Source organism: Alligator mississippiensis, chromosome 4 (genome assembly GCF_030867095.1).
Source record: "Alligator mississippiensis isolate rAllMis1 chromosome 4, rAllMis1, whole genome shotgun sequence".
NCBI classification, from domain to species: domain Eukaryota; kingdom Metazoa; phylum Chordata; order Crocodylia; family Alligatoridae; genus Alligator; species Alligator mississippiensis.
In genome coordinates, this window is record NC_081827.1 from 171,892,756 (window position 1) to 171,914,615 (window position 21,860).

At 42.0% G+C, this 21,860-nt stretch overlaps 1 protein-coding gene across 2 annotated transcripts in view; it reads left to right on the top strand.

The window, feature by feature from the left end:
• Window positions 1-21,860, top strand: part of NBEAL1 (neurobeachin like 1) — a 144,931-nt gene that overhangs the window by 6,170 nt on the left and 116,901 nt on the right. For both annotated transcript variants that reach the window (XM_059727082.1, XM_059727083.1), the window contains exon 3: window positions 14,316-14,407. In XM_059727082.1, the coding sequence (XP_059583065.1) occupies window positions 14,316-14,407 (92 nt within the window). The remainder of the gene's footprint in view (window positions 1-14,315; window positions 14,408-21,860) is intronic.

Below are 21,860 nucleotides of genomic sequence, written 5' to 3' on the forward strand. Positions count from 1 at the left end.
GGGGGGGGGGGGCATGTGTCCCCCCCCTCCCCCCCCAGGTTTCTGTGCCAACAGCAGGGTGTGGGGCACAGGGCTATAGCCTGGCCAGAGCCAGGGCCTGGCAGCAGTGGAAGTGTTAGCAGCAAAGCCATTTCTGTGCCAACAGTGGTGTGTGGGGATGCAGCCTGGCTGGACCCAACACTTGGCAGCAGCAGGGTTGGCATTGGTGGTGCAGAGTTGTGCCTCCCCACCTCTGCCCTCTCCCACTGTCATCATATATTTGAAATCTCTTAATTACATTTTCTTTCTTATATTTAGATAGATCCTATCTTCTCTTCTTTCTAGAAGCTGGAGGTCTTCACCAAGGTGTTGGTGTACTTGAAAGTTGAAGTCACATGAGTCAGCATTTAAACCTTTTGAGTTAGAAACAACTTCTGCTCTGCTCCTGTGTTCCTTTTACTAATCTAAAGAAATCTTTGCAACTTGGTTCACGTTTTCAGCTGCTGTTTATAAGGTGGGGAGGACCGGAAAAATGGTTCTAATTGTAGAACCATTTCTAATTGGTTCTAATTGTAGGGGCCACAACTATCCCTAGGTGATTTACTTAACCTAAACTACAACTGGAAACTCCATTTTGGGGTGGGGAGGAAGGTTTATCTAGTTAGCCTGGCAGTGTTGGAGCCCAAATGGCTGTCAGGGTAAGTAAGGCTCTTGTCATTGTTTGTAACTGCACAGGGTCAGACTCTGTTAAAGGCTTTGAAAATAGAGAGGGTCACCTTTAAAAATCAGTCTGCTTTGTTATGAACAGCTCACAAGGATTTCAGGATGGCATGTACCACAACTGCTTAGGCCAATGAGCCTGCTTTCTGCACTAGCTGAAACCAGGAAACAAGTCCCAACTATTTAAGGAACTTAGTTCTGCCCAAGCAGGTTTTCACCAACTGGTTTGTTCTGGGTTTCACTCATGCCCTTGTGTAGCTGGTAGGTCAGTTACTGGTTTGAAGCCTGCATTCTTTGTTCTTGAGCCCGCTGCTAGTTTATATGATAAACATTCTGCCTTAATGAGACTGAATACTATGATTGTATCATTTCTACCTGTAGGCCCCCAGAGTAGAGAAAATCTTAAAGTTATGCTAAAATTCTGATGGTAGATAAGACCATATTAATTGAGACAACCAAACTCATCCCTACTTATGACTTTAAAAAGTCCATAAATAACTACTGGACTATAGTGTTTTTTTTCTCGCTCTCAATAAAGTGTGGACAGAGAATTGTGATTTTAAAATTATAACTGGGGGATGATGTTTAAGCTTAAGTGATTGTATTGGGAAATGGTGTCTTAGCCTAAAAATGGGTAAAACACTATTCTCTTAAAGTTTTTTGGGGGTTTTTTATTTGTTTTTTTTCCCCTGTAGGAGAAGAATTCCCAGCAAGTCTCTGACACACTTTTTCAAAGTCTGATAAACAGATTTGGCTCAGGAAGTACAGCTTTAAGTGTCCTTGAGGCACCAGTTCAACTCCTTTCTACATCTTCCATTTATCACAGCATTGTAGGTACTCAAATGCTGTACACTGAGATATATGTGTAATATCTCTTTCTGTTCTGCACACACTCTTTTTTTAACGCATCTATGTGCCAGTTAAATGTTCTTCATACCTTAGAATAGTTTCTATGATGTGACTGTTTGTATTAAAGTTCTGTCTTACATTAATTTGAGTTCTTCCTCATTTGCTTTGTGGATGACTAATAGGCCTGTGCAAAGCGGCTAGTATTTGCTTCAAATTCGGATTCGGGGGACAGCGATTCAGTTTGGGGATTTGAATCACTGTCCTGATTTTGATTTGGCCAAATCTGATTCGGAGATTTGGCTCATGCCGAATCTTTGAATCAGCCAGGCCAGGGCCATCCCCCACCTACTCTCCCAACCCTGCAATGGCTGCCCTGCCTGCCCCAGCTCCCTGCACTTGTTTAAAAAAAGCCCCAACTCAGTGGATGCTGCTGGGTGGGGGGAGAGGGGGATCCCTACTGCCCCACACTGCATGGGGGCTCTGCACAAGCCCCCTGCCCCCCCCCGCCCCTTGTTCCCTCAGCCCCCTCACGGGTGCCCTGCCCGGGCTAGCTTTAAGAAAAACAAAAAAACCTGAAATAATCCCCAGACGCACGGCTCCTGCTAGCGGCAGTTGTGGGGGGGCTCTGCATGAGCCCCCGAGGCTGCTGCAGGAATGGTGAGTCCTGGCTCTTGGTTCTTTTTTGTTTGTTTTTGTTTGTTTGTTTTTTGTTTGTTTTTGTTTTTCCTTTAAGGGCTGGAGCTGGCGCCAGTGGGGCATCTGTAGGGGGGACCCAGGGGGGGTGTCAGGGGGCTTTACCAAAAGCAGCAGTAGGGGGCAGCAGGGATCACTTCTCCTGCACAGCAACACCTGGTAAGCACCGGGGGGGGGGGGGGGGGGGTTTGTTTGTTGTTGTTTTTTTTTAAAGTACCGAGTTGGAGTGGGTGGGGGCAGCCATGGGGAGGGGTTGGGGGGGCTGGCAAAGGTCCCCCCCATCCCCGCCCCCTTCTTACCAGCTTGAAGTCAGCTGTAGCTCCCTGCTGCAGCCACCAGGGACTGCCCAAATCATCAAAGCTCTCCGAATCTTTTCAAAGCTCTCCGAATCTTCAGAATCGATTTGGGCCTTTAAATTGGTCCCCTGATTCAATTCAGATTTGGAGACTTGGCCACTGAATCAGGCCTAATCTCCTCTGAATTGAATCACCACCCAAACCTTTGCACAGCCCTAATGAATAGGACCTTATTATTCATAACTGTCCATTTGACAGTCTTCACTAGAACAAAATAGTTAATTTGAGCAAACCTGTGTGCCTGGTGTTATGCCTAAATTATTGTAGAGTGAGTCCAAGCTGGATTGCATTTGTAAGAAAGCAATCATTCATTAGTAGTGATCTTGTCTTTGAAACGTCAGTACTATAGAAAACAAAGATTAAGTTGTTCTTGAGATGAGGGAACACTCTTACATACCTTTTGCTACTTCTGAGCATTAAGAATATGCTTCTCATGAAAAATGATGTGTAGCCAAGTATATAACTTGTAAATTGTGGCTGTAAAATGAATTGGAGCAGAATTTAATATGTCAACCTTAACTACTCATTTTCAGAAGTCGTCATCCTCCACTGAGTATTTTACAACTTAATCTACTGTCAAAGTGATCTGTATGTTTTGTTTTCTTTTTAATAATTTAATTGGATTCATATGCAACAATGCAAAAGTGAGTTTTGTATGGTTTCCTCTCAGATGATTGAATCTAATGTTTATACTTGTAAATCCTTTTTCATATTGCATGATGCTAAAATAAGCTTGGATAACTTTATATAAGTGTGTATGTGCGTGTTGAAAAGTAGTGTGTTTATTAACAGAATAAAGTGGATTTGGGTCAGACCAACATGAGCATGGTATTGTAGAGCAAAGGTAAGCCCCATAATGGAAATGAATTAATTTACATAAATGATCTTTTAGTCTCATATCTAAAACACACTTAGCACTCACTCTCAAAATAATATTTAGCTGTGGTGAGAGGGATGCAATTTAACCAGCACGCAATCTTTTTTAAATGTTGAGCTTTGAAGTCTGGAAACACTGAACTTTGTACCCCTCTCCCCCATGAGATCATCCTGACTACAGCGTGCACTGCTCTTCCCTGTTGTTTAATTGTTGATTTGTCCAAGTGATTCATGTAAAAACACACGAAGTACAATTATTGCTCTTTGCCACATCAAATCATTCAATATACTTGCAGTCAGAATCTATGTACAGTGGTAAAACTTAAATATTTGGTTGCTTGAAATAGTTATACATAACAGTCCTAATTTTTCATGTCTTTCCCTTCCTAGAGAATTTTGATTTTTTTAAATTACTTAAATATTTATATTTTTCTAAATAAATTCAGTTTCCTTTAATTTTAATTAAAAGGAATCTGTTGTATTGTAGAAAAGATTTGCGAATACTCTATTTCTTTTAAAGGTATCTGCAACTGTGAGTGGAGGAAATTTGACTTGGTTGTAAATGTTCTTTACTAATTTTGTAACAGTGGTTCCACAAATAACACTCTGTAGATATTTACAGAAATTCTTTCAGATCTAGATACATGAGACAAAACATCACTGTTCACTACTTAGAGATTTCTCAGTGTCTAATAACCATCATTTATATAAATATAAAACATTTAGTTTTGTGAGTTGGATAATGTGTATTTATGCCACTGATGTCTACAATGTAGAATCTCACTTACTGAGAAGCCCATATTAGGGGGCAACGACTTGTGTATCTTGTGAATTATGTGCAGATATTTGCACATGGAAAAGTGTTAATATAGAGTGGCACCCCATGACACTCTTCAGAGGATCCTGTGTCACCTTGGATCAAAATCACTGACATAAAACAACCCCAAATGCATATTAATAATTTTTTAAAAAACTTGTAAAAGAGGTCAAGCAAGAAAACAGCTTATTCCACTTTCTTTAAAAATAGTTTCGTTCTATGTAAGAGAGTTCTTACAAGGGGGAAAGATATAGTAACAAGCATTCAGAAGTATGTGTGGAGAAAACTAAGCCTAACTGCCTTCCTCAGACACACAGTATTCAAGTTTAGCTTTTTTACTAAGGGCTAAGACACTACTGTTTTATATACTTTAGTAGTGACGTATGTTGAAGTGTTCTTTTGAATTCTTGCACTTAAAACTGATTCAAAGATGAAGTTAGTAGACCCAAATAAGTTATTATACTTGTTTCAAATGCTCAATCTGTTTTCAGTTATTTTTTTTATATTATTGTAATAAAAAGAATAGAATTTATATTCTGCAGTTATTTTGAAAAATGATTAACATAAAGAACCAAAAGTAACTTTGTGTAGAAATGAGAATTATTCCCACTTTCTGAAAATGGATAACTTTTTCAAGAGCCACTGAGTGACATAGGAACTCAAGTTTAGAAAATTTTGAATATTTAGAGACGTATGGACAAAACAACATCTCTTAATGGTTAATATATTCTTCCTTTTGTCCAGGAGTGAAAAGTAATGCAGTTGAGACAAATGACAAACCTTTAAGTAGCTACTAAAGTGTAAATGAAGGTAGGTAATGTAATTTTAGTTAACCTAAATCCTAGAGCTAGACTTTTATTTATGTTGAATAAAGAACAGTTTTGTTTTTTTTAAGGAAAGGACAGCACAGCACAGCTTTATCTTAAAATGCTTCTCATGCAAATGCAGAACTATGAAAACTGAAAATGGTTGAAATGGGCAACAAATGGCAGAAGTTACTGAAAAAAATATAGTAAAAAAAAAGGAAAGCAATGGAATAAAACTAATCTGTAACCTTGGCAATAATGTGAGGAACATTTATAGAAATCAAAGAGCAAAGTAAGGACTTTGCCCTTATGTCTTTGTTAGAATTATCACAAGACTGGATGTAGGACGTTGGTCATCATTACAGGTATAAGCTATAAATGCAGGGAGAATCTAGGAACCAAAAACATTTCTCATTGATTTTGATTTATTTTGTCTAGGCACATCAAACAGTAAAAACAATGAATCAGACTTGTACATTGAATTAAGCTATTATTTGTAGGACCTCGGTCTCATTTGCTGCCTGTGGTGATATAATTAACAATTAGTATGCTAAGCACAAGAGGCCAAATTAGGATTGCACAGGCGACTGTAAACATGCTCTTTTCTAACGTTCGAGTGCTTAATTATGTAATGTTTTTAACACAGCTTTTTAATGCAATCTACTGTAACAATGCACATATTAATTAGTTGCAGTAGGCCATAACGGAAGAACTGAGCATACTAAGTAGTCACAAAAACTATTAAATACTTGATTAAACACATCACAATCAATATTTGGAAAAGTTTGATGCATCGTAATCAAAGTAGGTGACGCTTTGCAACAAGGATGTAAAAAAGAAAAAATGTGCCAGTATTCTACTCGGAACACACCTTTGCCACAGTGCCTAAAACATCCTTTGAAAATGCTTAGACCACCCAGGCCCAAGACCACTGGCCCTTACACAGACTATTATTATTTCATTGTGCATTCCTGTGAGTCAGCCTGCATCCATGTCTTGACTCTTCTGTACTTGGATTATAAGTTCTTTGGGCCACAGGAGGTCTTTCTGTTGTGTGTGTGTGTAATAGTGCCTGATACAATGAGGTCCTGGACCATGCTCGAGGTTCCAATTGCTAGTCATTAATCTACAAAATGAGTGTGTTTATTACTACATTTCTGTTTTTATAACACTGTGATCTATTTGTGTTCTAATATTTCTCTTTGCTGTTATATGGCTCATGAGTACAAACTTCTCTTGCGTTGGGGGGGACACCGATAATGTGAAGAAAGGTATAGAAATTGCTAGTCTTCTACAAGAGAAATAACGATAGTTATTCTTTTTCTTACTTTGAATCAGTGACAAAATTCTTATTAATTCGTAAGGGAGAAGAATCTGAACCATAAACTTTCCTTTGAAATGCTGGTCAAAATTTCCATTAACCTAGTGTCCTGTGACTTCAGACTTCTGCTCCACACATGTTTGTTCTAGTTGGCCGGGGAATTGCTCAGACTGTTTCCTGTTGCCATATCATTAAATGTGTCTTTCAGTTCTTACTGCTAGTGGGTGGTTGTGTCAGCTTGGATAGCAATGTGAAAATCTTTACATCTAATGCAATAGTATGGTAAATCCTGATTTTTTTTTGTCTTGCTTCAAAGTTGACTGAGTAACAGAACAGAAGTTGACTGGCAGAACAGAAAGCTGTGAGTCAGCTGTACATAGTACTTTTCCAGTCATACAGAGGAGGCAGTGTAGATAATTTGTAACTTAGAATGTAGGGACATCATTCAAATCTGTTTTGCATAGTCAGTGGAGGCCCTTCCTTTCTGTCCAATCTGCTGCCCTGCTTTCTGCTCCCTGTTCCCTGCTTGATCTCTTCTTCTTTCTGCTTTGTGCCTTGTTTTCCCTATCTGATCCACTGCTCTTCTTTCTCCTTCCTGCCCTGTCTGCTGCATTGCCTGTTCCCCCTCCCTGATCTGCTGCATGCCACAGAGGCTGCCCATGCTACTCGTACCACTTGTGCTGCAGGTGCACCATTCCTGAACTAGGTGATGATTGCTCTCATGATGTCTAATACACCTGTCATCTAGACCTACCCTGAGAAGGTCTGGACAACGTGGAGCATTTATACACATGCTCTGGGAGTGGGGCGGGCGTGGAGGAGGGCGCTTTAATTAGATCAGCTCCTGGAGCTGCTCTAATTAAAGCACCCAGAAAGTCTTGTTTCAATGTTCCCCACACTTAAAAATGGGCAGTGGGGGCACTTTATCTAAAGCTCATTGAATGAGCTTTAGTTAAAGCACCCCCACTGTCATTTTTAAGTGTGAGGACACTAATACATGAGACACTGGAGTCTGCTGGAACATGATAATTACCACGCTCCAGCAGACTCAATTTAATTGAGTCTGCTTCAATGTGCTGTAATTACAGCGCATTGGAGCAGTCTTGCTGCTTGTGTATAGGCGCCCATGGTGCTTAAATTAATGATCACCATACCTGTCATAGTTTATATGTTTGTGGGAACCAACATTTTTGGCAGGTGTGCCACAGATTAATAGTGTTGCCAGCTTTCAAGGTTTTTTGCCTTGTTCTTAAAGGAGAAGAAAGATTACTAAGCTGCTTTTTGTTATTTTTGTGTGTTTTATGGTGCATCTTTCATATTTGCTACATGGACAGATTTAATTGTAATATGCTTTAGAGGTATGCTGTTAAAAATTAAATGTTTAAATTCCAAAAGTTGCTCAGAATACTTTAAAAATGCAATTTTAAAAGATGGAAACCAACACGTGCTGATCAGATGTCATAAATTAATTTGTTTTTCCTTACCTGTCCAAATATGTGCTATATCCTTGAGATGTTTTTTTCTTCTACAGTGGATGACATCCTCAGTAGTTATCTTGAGCTGCTGTTCATTTCAAACTTGGAAAAATAACTTTATATTCCAGCTTAGACTAAGTATGAAATGTAGCTAGGGATTGTTATTTTTCTACTTAAAATTGATCAGAAATAAGAGGTTCTTCTATACACATTTATGTCAACTCATAATTATGCTGTTGATGCTGTAATAGAAGTTCTCAGGCTTACAGCTGAAGTTTACAGCTTTGAAATTTTTTAAAATAAGCCTGAGACATAAAAAGAAAGACCATAGAAGCGTCTCAGAATGAAACTGTCATTTTGCATGTGTACATTGCTATCTTTCTGACTAGTCTAAAAGGGGAAAGCATTCCTCAAAAATAATAATAATATACGCAAAACTGTCAAAATATTGTTAAGTTCTGCTTTAGATGGATTCGTTCAACCAGAGTTAAGGCTCTTAGATATATCCAGTGAATTAAGGACAGAGTTTCATAGTTAATTCTAAATGTATTATTTTTGTTGTAAGCATACTTCAGTCTTAATACTGTCTGGGTTTTTTTTTTAATTTTAAAATAGTACTCAGGAAAAATGAGATGTAGAGAAACTTGCTGGCTAAGTCAACTGAAGTCAATCTTGCAAGGTTGACTGACTGGAAAACTACACATTATTTAAATTAACCCTGCCTGGATGCTTTGTGATAGCATGCAAACTTAATGCCTTCAAACAACTGTCCAGTTGGGCAAGTCTGACAAGCATTTTTGAATTGCAACGTTGGGAATTTTTGCCTTCAGAGCATGGGATGTAACACTGAAAATAGCCCCAGGCAGATCAAGCTTTTGTTTATAGCAGCTAGTATTTCCTGTAGCTATAAAAGCTGTACTGAACTTTGTTCTTCTAATTCTGGCTCCAATTCTGTTTCTAACCCCTGCAATTATAATGAAGAGATCAGAGAAATATAAACTATTTGTTATCTAGAAAGCAACAGATTTGTGAGTAGATAAAAAAAATAAATAAAAAAAATAGAGTTTTCGAGAGGCAATTGTTTTGAAATCGGGGTCAAATTTTTCCGAAATATCCAATTGCACTGAGCCCAAGTCCCACTGACTTTTAATGAGAAGGCTTAAGCTCTGTAGGCACTTATCTTTACTCTTAGCTAATTAAAAGCAATAGTTTGATACTGATCACCAGGGTTTTCAAAATGTGTATTACAAACAAAGCACCCTTTGTTCTTTTGGTCTTCCATTTACCTGGGCAAATAAATCAGTGACTAAAAACAAAAAGGTGGTTTAGTTAAGATACTTTCTGCTACATATTTTGTCATTGTTTTCATAAGTAGTAGAGAAGAAAATTGTTAAGTAGGCACCCATCATTGATGTGCCAAACTGTCATGTGTTACTACTTTCTTTTACAGATGATTTTTGTAGCGTTGCTCCTGAAGCTTGTAATGTCTTTCGAAGAGATACAAGCTAATCATTTTAGTCACTTTATTCTTCATTTGAATTTGTGTGTTCTAACTGAAAGCTTATTTCCCTGTTGCATTGTCTTATTCCAGGGGTGTCCAAGATGGTGAAATGGCCCCCAGTCCACACACACTCAGCCTGTGGAGCTAGTATAGGGGTGGGGCCTGACTCTGAATTCCCAGTGACAGCGTCCTAAAGGGCACATGCATGTTAAAGGCAGTGGGGCAAACGATAGCTGCACTAATTGTTGTGCTGCTGTTCACCGTGCTGCCACCTTTGGGTCAAGATATGACCTATGGAGCAGATCCTGTGGAGTGGATCTGACCTACAGGGGTGGCAGAGTTTGACAGTGCTGTCTTAATTTACAGATAGCTCTTCTAGAGCTAAAAATTCCCTGCACAGCTCATAGATCTTACAATATATTTGTTAATTATACAGTGACTTGCGTAACTATATAAAACATGCAGATTAAGCTGTCCTTGAAGTTTTATAATGGCAGTCTTGGTAAAATGTGACAGGACACTGGTTGGAATCACTGTATTTTATGTTGTGGGAGCATTTTAAACTCTAATGAATGGTAAATACTATTCCATTAAGAAAATGTTAAGAAGGCGGCATGAGGTATGTTATGTTGGTGGCAAAAAAACTAAAAATAGTTGAAAGGAAAAAATAGAGAAACATTTTCATTTTCAGGCTGTAGATCATGGCTCTGCCCCAGCTCTGGACCACACCGTCACTACAGCAAGATCCCAGCTGGACTCCAGAGCAGCTCTGCACCATGCTGCGTGCCCTGCCAGCACTGCTGCAGCTGGTCTCCATGGAAACCCTGGCCTTGTACTATCACAGCATGCTGCTGCTGCGGTCTCCATGGAAACTGGCCCCAGCCACACGAGCAGGGGTTGCTGGGAAATTGAGTCCAGCCACTGGCTGGATCTGCCATTTTGCCCACCTCTAGAGTAGAGCATGGAAACAGGGAATAAGACAGCAGAACAAAAATAAGTGTAAAAATATAAAGATGCAGATGTGAATATCTGAATAGACATTAACTGTTTATCTCTGATTGCCTGGTAAGGATGGCTTGGCAGTAAAGACTTAAATTTGTTTTGTCAGTTTATTTCTAAAAAAAAATGAAAACTTTTTGCCTTTTGAAATGAGGTTAGGCAAACTTTTTTCATTTGCTGTAAAGGAGATAACTTCCATTATTTCCTCCCTTTGGCTGCAAACTTCTCTCTTTGAAGTGAGGAATGTAGATGAGAAGAGAGGAATGCATGAGACTAGTTCACTTGCATTAGAGCCTGAAATGCCAGTGCTCACTAACATAGTCCTTAGTAGTGAACTGGTGTGGGAGTTGGGCCCCCTGTGAAAAGATAGTGAGTGGCAATAGAATGTCACTAATACGCTCTAATGAGAAATTGGTCAAATGGGTCATAAGCTTTTTTTTCTATTCTTGAAACAGACTTGTTTCTCTGGTAGTCCAGAAGTTCACTTTTTGCTCCCATGCTGTTCTGCAGGTTGTGGCTGACATGCATATTCCTAGGTAGAATCATAGGCTTGAAAGGAAGGAACCTTGTCAGTCGTCCAGTCCAATCTCCCAGTCTTCTGTACTTGTGCAAGATTCTTTGTTCCTAAATCAACTTTGATAAATGCCTATCTAGCCTCATCTCAAAAACCTCCAATGAAAGAAATGCCATAACTTCCCTTGGCAGCTCATTCCATTTCTTAGGAAGTTTTTCCCCCACCTTAGAATGTAATCTGTTTTATGCATTGTGGTTGTTTAATTGCATGTAATTAAATATACTAAAAAAAGAAAAAACAATATTCCATCTGCTCCTTGATTTTTGATAAGCAACTTGTCCTCCTGTGTTGGTTCATAGCAGGGGTGCTCAACCCCTAACCCACGGGCAACATCCAGCCTACAGCACTGTATAATCCAGCCTACAAGGCTCACGTGGGTCCAGAAATTTGGTGGTGGGAAAGTGGTGCCATTCCCCTGCTGCCAAATTTCCAGATTCATGAGGAGCCCCGAGCCCTGTGTGCTGGATTGGGCACCTGATCCTAGTGTGCAGGGCTGGGCAGGGGCAGCACTGGGGCCCAGGGCCCAATCTTGGTTTGGGAGGGGGAGAAGCTAGGTCTCTGGCTCCAGGATCCAATCCCAGAGTATAGGGTAGGGCTGGGGACAGCACTGGGTTCCAGGGCCTGATTATAGTGTGCAGGGCTCAGTCCAGCCCATGGACTGGCCCCATGCTACTCAAGGCCAAAAGTTTGAGCAGGTTTATAATTACCTCAGAGTAGGTTATTAAGGTCACTTAAGATCTTTTAAATAAAAACTTCTCTCTGTTAAAGTCCATTGTAGGTAAGTTTGTTCTGTATTCCTGCCACTGCCAGGGCACAAGCTGAAAACTTACCTTACCTACTCACTCCCACTAAGGACCAGACACAGGCATGGGCAAACTGGGTGGCTGCCCGGGGCCTAGACAGAAACGGGGCCCAAAAATGGTAATTTTTTGATGATGATTATTATTATTCTCTGCTGAAGTGGGGTCCAATACTAAACGTTTGCCTGGGGCCGCCAGGAGTCTAGGCACGGTGATGCTCCCATTCTCACACACCAAACCTCAAAATGTAGTGTTGAAGTCAACTTGGGAGCAGGCACCTAATGTCACTAAATTCTGGAATTTGGTGGCATTGCTGATGAATATGCATCTTGGTCACTGGTATGTTGCCATGGCAGCTTTGGGGGAAACCCCTAAAATGTCTTCACTGCTGAATTTGGCTTGTGGGAGTGGGACATGCTCCAGAATATGTCCCTGGCAATAGCAGGGACACAGTGGAGACATCCTAAAAGAAAAAGTCATTTGGTTCATGTAACAGGTCACCCTTCCCAGCACCATCTTCCTAGTAATCCGTGCCTTGCGTGAGGCGCCCTTGGAGCCTTCTTTGGGGTTCTTATGTCCCACCCTGTCATGTCTTGATGGAAATTATGATGATGTTCTTGCAAGCGGGAGGCTGCCTATTGTATTGTATGTTGGGGCCTTTCCCCTATGTGGGCCCGACCCCTGTTTTTCCCTAGCTAGGCCTCCCTGTCTAAACCCACTAAACAGGGTTTGACTCCGAGGCTCTAGCCTTTTCTGTTGTCTTGAGGCTCGTGGCCCCTTTTTCTGCTCCAATCTGGAGCCCGGCCCTCCCTGGCCCAGAGTCCGGGGCACCAGCCCCACAGCCAGGGGGCTGCAAGTTTGATACCAGGGGACGACCCCGACCTTGCACCCTCTCAGCCCAAAAAACCCCCCAAAAACAAAACAAGACTACACCACAGGCACACCAGACCTCCCTGACCTTTTTAAGATTGCGCCTTCAGGCACCGGGGTCTGTGCCCCCCAAAATGAGGCCTCCTCCTTCCCCTAATAGTCTCACCCAAACCCCCGGTCTTATTCATTGATCAGAAAAGAAAAAAAAATAAACAGTCCTGTCCATGGGTGATAACTGCCCCCAGCTAATGTGAAAAAGAAAGAAAACCCATCATGTCCGCTTACTTTCACAGGGTCCGTGCTTCAGCTCCCTGCCGTCAGCTCAGGTCCTTGCTGTGATGTGGTTGCCTGCCTCTCCAGGGCTTCCATGGCTCCCCTCGTACTGCCTTTGGGCTGCTCCTTCGTGGAGCTCTCTGAGGCACCCCTTCCCCTTCAGTGGCTACCCCCCTAACTGCTGTTCCGCCCAAAGTTTTTATAGTCCTGCCCCTTCTGGTCAGCTGACTAGCTGGCCAGGCTCAGCATTTAACCTCTTCTCTTCCAGCCTTCTGTGCCCAGAAAGTTCTGGCTTTAGAGGGGTGGACATGTCTTCTGGTAACAGGGCTAGGGTCCCCTGTTACAGTTCACCATGTCCATAGTACAGACATTCTCAAGCCTCATACACGGGTGAGGAAAGTGTGGGAAAAGACTAGCAGGGCCCATGGAGACTAGCACTTGCTGAGTGCACAGATGCTCTTTCTCAAGTGGGAAACCGCGGAAGCAATGGTAGCAACAACAGAGCAAAGGAGCCAGCATCTTCAGAACCCATAGACATCTCTCTATTGCATGAGTAATGGTTGGCTGTTGTTTGTAATTTAGGACTAAAATAATATGAGATCAAACGTCCCTATGATTTACCCTTGATGTTTGCCTGTCTTGTCTAAATTGTAGTTGAGTGTAGGGTTTGTTAACGTTCCATTATGTCTTGCACACTGCAGTGTTGATTCTGACTGCATAGTAATTCATAATAATAGGGTTGACCTCTTGTATGATGAGGAAATAAAGTACTACTATGAAAACTGCAGGAAAACATATTCTTAATAGATTTCACTCCTTAGTGTGATGTTCAGTGGCACAGCCATGCACAGTGCAAACATACACTTATAAACAGTATATAATTCTTTACTTGGTTATTGCTGGAACACAGGACAACGTAAATCTTACATTATTTTGAAATAGGGCATGAGACAAATACATTGCTTAAAATAATAAGCCAGCAAACATTCTAGTGAACTTTGTACTCCAAAATATAATGTTGTATCTATTTCCTGTTGTAAGTGTGTGTTGACTTTTTTTTTTAAAGCCTCTATTAGGAAGTTGGTAACCTCTGGAGAATAATTGAAACTTGTTATAAAGAGACTATATGAAATATTTTGGTTGGTATGGATACCAGGAAGTAGAGAAGTACTAAGATGGAGCTTTACCTAATGCCAAGGAATTACATCTGTATAATATGGCTGATAATTTCAGCAGAGAGACAATTTATTCTAGCACTAAAATTATTCTCTCTTTTTCTTTTGATCAATTTTTTTTAAGTTAATTTTCAAATAAGCAACTTTGTCATGTAGATGAGATCATTTCTCATGCAGTGCTGACTACAAGCATACAATACAAACTTTCTTAATATTTTTCTCTCTTTACAGAAAGACCCAGATTACTTGAAGCTCTGGTTGGACAGTTTTGTTTCTAGCTATGAACAGTTTCTGGATGTGGACTTTGAGAAGCTTCCCACTAGGTATGTCAAAGTACAGACCTGCTCATTATTGTGTTTGGTGTGAGGATAGAACTTGACTGAGCTCCCAGACCTTTTTTAAAATAAGTTCATCCCCTTGTTCAACCACTGTATTGCTTGACCAGCTCTCCTCATCCTGTTCTTTGGAGGTTGGGTTTGGACTGGTAATGATAAAAGTAGGTAAACAAAAGAATTTCTGTTCAACCAGGAAATGGTGTTAACAAACGCTTGTTTTTGTTAACAGAAATTTATACATTACAGCACTTTATATGTTGCTAAAATAAATATTTTTGCAGTAATCATGAAAAGTGAAATAGTAGTGATTATATTTTAAAATAAATGTGTGCATATTAGAGGCAAAATCAACACAGGGTGATTCTATAGATTTGCTTTCTGGAATTGGTTTAATAGAAAGCATGAATTAAATTTCTGTTTAACTGAATTTGTCTTTAAATCTGCTAAACGTAACTAAATATTTTTAAAAATTGGTTTTTACTTTATGTAGCTGCCAAGAACTCAGCCTAGTGTTTTGTGTTTTTCTTTGCTACAGTAGTGTTTCCAGCCTCTTTCATTGGAATATCATGTTTGATTTAAAAAAAAAAAAAGTCTAAAAATAATACATATGGAGTTCTTGTTTGCTTTCTTTTGTTTCTCTCTCTCTTTTTTTAATCTTTAGGGGTTATGTTTATAAGCTTTTCTTTGTAGCCATGTGGGCTTGAAACTCCCTCTCTTCCTGCTCTGTGTGCGCCTCTTCCCCCCCTTTTTTTAAATGAAGGCTAAGGTTATGTAATCACACAACTCCAGGAGCTGGGACTTTCAGAGAAATAGAGTATTATTAGACTCATGAAGAAATTGTGTGTGTTTAACTGTACCACAATTGAGATCTTTGTCAGTATAATGAATGCAGGGAACGAAGCTTTTCATGCTCTGTGCACTATGATTCTGTTCTAATTCATTGAGTCAATGGAAATTGACTGAAAGGGTCTTGGATCAGGTCCTATTTGAGGTGTTGGTGATATCTTCAGCACTGATTTTTTTTAAAGAAAATATTGGACCTTCAAATAGATCTTAAGTCAAAAGGCAAAATAAGTTAGCAATATGTCATAAATAATAACATAGATTTCATAGACATTAGGGCTGGAAGGGACCTCGGAAGATCATCGAGTCCAGCCCCCTGCCCAAAGGGCAGGAAGTCAGCTGGGGTCACAGGATCCCAGCAAGATAAGCATCCAGTTTGCTCTTGAAGTGTTTAATGTAGGCGCTTGAACCACCTCCGGTGGCAGGCTGTTCCAGACCTTGGGGGCTTGGACAGTAAAGAAATTATTCCTTATGTCCAGCCTGAAACGGTCTTGTAATAGTTTATGACCGTTCCACCTAGTTGTCATCCCTTGGGGCGCTCTGGTGAACAAACGTTCCCCCAGATACTGGTGGTCACCCCTGATAAACTTGTAGGTGGCCATCAGATCACCCCTGAGCCTGCACTTTTCCAGGCTAAAGAGCCCCAGGGCTCTCAGCCTGTCATCGTAGGGTCTGCTTCCCTGACCTCTGATCATGCACGTGGCTCTTCTCTGGACTCTCTCAAGCTTGTCCACATCCTTTTTGAATTGTGGAGCCCAAAACTGGACGCAGTACTCCAGCTGCGGCCTCACTAAGGCCGAGTACAAGGGGAGAATGACGTCCCGGGATTTGCTTGAGAAGCATCTATGGATGCAAGCCAGCGTTTTGGTCGCTTTACTAGCCGCAGCATCGCATTGCAGGCTCATGTTCATCTTGTGGTTAGTGATGACCCCCAAGTCTCTTTCTTCCATAGTGCTAGCCAACATAGCACTGCCGAGCCTATAAGGATGCTGTGGGTTTTTCTTCCCAAGGTGGAGAACCTTGCATTTATCGGCATTGAACACCATCAGATTCTCATCCACCCACTTGCTGAGCCTGTCCAGGTCAGCCTGGATCACCCGCCTGTCTTCTGGTGTGGATGCTTTGCCTCAAAGTTTGGTGTCATCAGCGAACTTGGCCAGTCCGCTTCTGACTCCAGTGTCCACATCATTAATGAAGATGTTGAACAGTATGGGTCCAAGGACAGAGCCTTGGGGGACCCCACTGGTCACAGGACACCATGATGAGTGACTTCCATCAATTACTACCCTCTGGGTCCGACCCCGGAGCCAATTTTCCAGCCAGTGGATTGTGGAGGACCCAAGGTGACAATTGGGCAGTTTCTCCAAGAGGTGATCATGGGAAACCAGATCAAAGGCTTTTTTGAAGTCAAGATATATGACATCAATCTCTTCTCCCTTGTCCAGGTGATAGGTCACCTGGTCGTAGAAGGAAATGAGATTGGTCATGCAAGACCTACCCGCAACAAACCCGTGCTGGCTATCCCTTAAGATGTTGGCGTCAGCCAGTCCATTAAGGATGGCCTCTTTAATAAACTTTTCTAAGATCTTCCCCAGGATAGAAGTCAGGCTAATGGGCCTATAGTTAGCCGGATCCACTTTCCTCCCTTTCTTGAAGATAGGCACCACGTTGGCCTTCTTCCAGTCTTCGGGCACTACACCAGAGCGCCAAGAGTTTTCAAAGATCCGTGCTAGAGGCTGGGCTATGATGCTCGCCAGCTCCTTGAGTACCCTGGGGTGAAGATTGTCAGGGCCGGCTGACTTGAAGGTATCCAGCTTCTCAAGATGTTCCTTCATGAAGTCAGCATTAGTGGAAGGCAGGGGATCACCCTCACCCGGACTTCCCTGTCCCGTAGCAGGCATGGGCATCCCATGGGACTGATGAAAGACTGATGCAAAGTACCTATTTAATAGGTTGGCTTTTTCCTGGGCGTCAGTTGTCAATTGCCCCATCTGGTTCAGCAGGGGTTCAGTGTTGCCCCTGCTTTTCCTCCGGCTCCCCACATATCTGAAAAAGGACTTTTTATTGTCCTTGATGCTCAAAGCTAGTTGGAGTTCAGTTGCAGCCTTGGCTTTCCTGGTCTGCTCCCTACAGGACCGGACCAGTGCAGAATAATCCTCCTTAACATTTTAATGAACATATTACCTTAGAAATAATATATAGTGAAATTGCTAATATGCAGCTGATAAAAGCTACAAATTCATTCTGTTTTGTCTTGCATCATAAGATCCTAGGAAAGTAGGGCTGGAAGTGACCTTACAAGGTCATTTAGTCCAGCCCCCTGCTCAAGGCAGGATCATCCCTGACTAGACCATCCCAGCTAAGTGTCTATCCAGCCTACTCTTGAGAATTTCCAAGGATGAAGATTCTGCAGCTTCTCTAGGAAGCCTGTTCCAATGTTTTACCACCCTCATGATCAAAATTCCTCCCAATCTCCAACGTAAATTTCCTCTGCTGTTGCTTGAGGCCTTCACTTCTATCCCTTATGGCCACAGATAAAAAGCCCATCACCATCCTCTCTATAATCACATTTCAGGTATTTGAAGACTGTTATCAAAACCCACCCCAGTCTTCTCTTCTCCAGGCTAAATAGCCCTTATTCTTTCAGGCTTTCCTCATAAGTCTTTCTTTCCAGGCCCAAAATCATTTTTGTTGCTCTGTGCTTGACTCTTTCCAGTCTGTCTACATCCTTCTTGAAGTGTGGGGCCCAAAACTGGACACACAGCTCCAGGTGAGGCCTCACTAATGCTGAGTAGAACAGAAGAAATTGCTTCTCCCTTGTTTTGCAAGTGACAAATGTTGATACAATCCAGCATGCTATTGACTTTTTTGTAACAAGAACATGCTGTTAGCTCCTATTCAGGTTTTGTGGTCCACTGTAACCCCCAGGTCTTTCTCTGCAGTATTGCTTCCTAGCCCATCTGTATTTGTGCATGCAATTATTCTGTCCCTAATGCAGGACTTCACAATTTGCCTTGCTGAATCTGATCTGATGATTTTGTACCATTTCTCCAGTTAATCCGGGTTATTCTGGATCCTATCCCTGCCTTCTAGAGTGTCTGTGACTATACCCAATTTGGTGCAATCCACCAATCTGCTAAGTGTGCACTCAATTTCATCATCCCAATCATTAATGAAGATATTAAACAGTACCACACCCAGGACAGACCCCTGGGGACTACCCTCTTGATACCTCTTCCCAACTGGATGTTTAACCATTGATGATTACTCAGTGAGCATAATGATCTGACCAGTTATGCATCTGCTGTACAGCACCTTCATTTAGGCTGCATTTCCTTAGTTTATTAAAGAGAATGACATGTGAGAGTATCAAAAACTAGGGGTGCACGAATAGAAATTTTTGGGGCAGATACTGAGAGCTGATTTTTAAGGAGGAGGCATATCAGTTGATACTGATCCAGTTTCTGATATGCAGCTCAGCAGCTTGAAGGGCAGCATCTGGCTGGTAAGTTTGTTGTGGTGGAAGGGAAGGGGTGTGTGTGGGGGCATAGATAGAGGCCCTTGCAGTGTGGGAGAGGTGGGGCTGGGGCAGGTGCTGCCTAGCCGGGGCGGTGCAGCATGCAGGACAGTGCCATGGTTCATCCAGGGGTTGCAGGAAGGGGAAGGGCAGTTCTTGCTGCTGTGTACATTCCAGGAGAGCATGGGGGGACGTATACCCATGGATCTGCGCAGGCTAGGGTGGGCTGAAGTCAGGGCTGTGGGTGGGGCTCTTCCTAGCCGGGGCTGGGCCAGGCTGTGTTTGGGGTAGGCAGTGGTGGTGTTGGGAGAGGGCTATGGAGGGGCTGCAGTCATCACAAAATTTGCCATAGCCTCCCCAACCCCCCCCCGCCACTGCCCACCCCATCCCACCCTGTGCAGATCTATGGACACATGTTTTCCACCCCCTCCCAGGGTGCGCGCAGCAGTGGGAGCCGCCCTTCTCTCCCCATGCCTGCCAGACAATCTGTGGCTCTGTCTCGCACCCTGCCCAGCCCCACTTCCTTCCTCACCGAGGGGGCTCTGATCTACCCCTCCACGCCCCTCCCCTTCTCTCTCTCCCTTCCCCGTTCCCTTTCCACCACAACAGACTTACCAGCTGCCAGGCTGTGCTCCTTGCTGCCTATGTGCTGCGCTGCAGCTGCTCACATTTATGGGGCATTTATCAGTCGCATCAAGTTGATTTCTGATATGGTCAGTTTTCTTTATGTCAGTGCCAATCCGATATCGGACCGGTGTATTGGTGTACCTCTATCAAAAACCTTACTCGGCTCAAAGTGTATCACATTCATTACTCTCTCCCCAATCCACAGAGCTTGTCACTTTATCATAGAAGGAAATCAGGTCAGTCAGATATGGCTTGCTCTTGGTGAATCAATGCTGGCTGTTCTTGATCACCTTGTTCTCTAAGAAGTGCTTCACAATGGATTCTTTGAGAACTTGCTCCATGATTATTCAGGGTATTGAGGTCAGGCTGACTGACCTGTAACTTGCTGGACATTCCTTCTTCCCTTTCTTAAGGATGGACACTATATTTGTTCTTTTAGAATCGTCCAACCTCCACAAGTTCTCAGAGAGGTTAGCAAATGGCTCTGAAAAGACCTCAGCCAGTTCCATCATCTTTTACTTTTGCTGTCCTTCCTTGCTTTTTCATGTCCTTCTGACAAGGTATTAAGCAGAATTTACAGATTTCATTTGAATCTGATGGGCTGTACTGTGAACGCTTCTGCTGTGGCCTTGAACTTGTGACCTCTTAGGCTATTAGTTGTGAACCTCAGTGCCTATGCCACCCTAACCCCCTTGTTTTCCTTTAGGTACTTAGAAATACTCTTTGATGGCCTGCTTCATAATCTTTCTGGTGTTGAGGCCAGATTGACTACTCAAGCAGTTCTCAACTTTTCTGAATACAAGACATACCTTGCTGGACTTGAGGCACCCCTCCAGAACTTTTGTGAACTGAGTGGCATCCAGTTTCAAAATTCATATATGTATTAGTGCTTACCTTGCACAGGGGCTAGGCAGTAGATGTGGGGGATTGTCCAGGTAGGGACAAGCCTGAGCCTGGCTTATCTGTTTAGTTTATCTCCTTATCTCCTCATACCTCACTTACCTCCTCACACTTTGTGGCACCTACCAAAGATCTGGCAGCATCCCAGGGTGCCTTAGCACCCTGATTGAAAATCACTGAACTAGTCTATAATCGTAATGAGTCAAAATGCCTCCTCCCAGGATTATATTTTTTCCAAATTATAGACTAGTCTAGTGATTCTCAACCAGGGTGCCAGGGCACCCTGCGGTGCTGCCAGATTTTTTGATAGGTGCCACAAGGTGTTAGAAGATAAGTGAGGAGATAAGTGGATAAGCCAGGCTCAGGCTTGTCCCTGCCTGGACAGTCCCCCAGGAGCACATACTTTAATTTGAGAAACACTAATGTTGGAAAGATTTGACAAAATTAGAAGTTCATAATATTTGGATATGTTAGGTGGTTATATTTTTAGAACAGCTGCATTTTTATGGCAGCATGGCAAAAGATTAAAAGGAAAAATCCATAAACATAAAGCTTAGCATGCAAGAACCATGGCAGCATTTTCATTGTGTTGAGTGATGGTTTCAAAAGCCCCATATAAAATCCAATATACTGGTGAGATTAATAACACAATTAATGTTGCAGTCTAAAAGAGTAGGTAACTATAGTATTTGGACACATTTTATACCAGATATGAGAAGTGTCTAAACAACTAAAGGCTGTTGATTGATGACAACTGTGTTTTGGTGACTGAAATTGAATATCATGCTGTTAGACGGTGTGTGCTTATTTTAATAATAAATAATTGATTCCATTTCTTATAGCACTTCCATGTAAAAAGTGACCTAATTCTGGTTTAGTTCAGTTACTTATTTATTCTTTTAAATTCAATACTGTATTACCAAAGCTGCAAACATTTAAAAAAAATGAAAAATATCAGAAATAAAGGATTCAAAATATATATGGAAGTATCTTCCTCTGTAACCTGTGTATTACAGTGTGGCTGTCATTGATATCAAAGCTTTTCTCTAATAGTGTGCCAGAATTTCCTTTATTTTTCTTTCTTTTTTCTTTTTTTAAAGCTATTTTTGCTTTGATCTTGGAATTCAGCGTGTGTTGCAAGCTGAAATAAGTAACTGTTTAGTGGGTGAATACATTAATTTTTTATGTTACAAAATCTCCAATTGTTTTACAGCTATTGCATTTACATGCAGCACCCCTGAAAGATGCTTCTGAGTGAAGGGAACAGCTTTAAAACTGCAAAATAGGCATTTGTGCAGAGACAGCAGGGCAAGACCCCCTTATGATAAATGCCATGGTAGTGTTAGAGCAGTGGTCATGAACCAGTAGATCTTGATCCACCGGTAGATCTCGGAGTCTCCTGGAGTCAATCTGAGGCTGGGATGGGGGACTGGGTGCCCACGTGCATGCAGCGCATACCCCAGCTCAGCAAGTCAGTCCGTACGGGAGGGAAGGGGCAGGGGCTAGATCGAGGCCTCCATGGTGGGGGATAGTGCCGCAGAAGCAGGAGCAGGG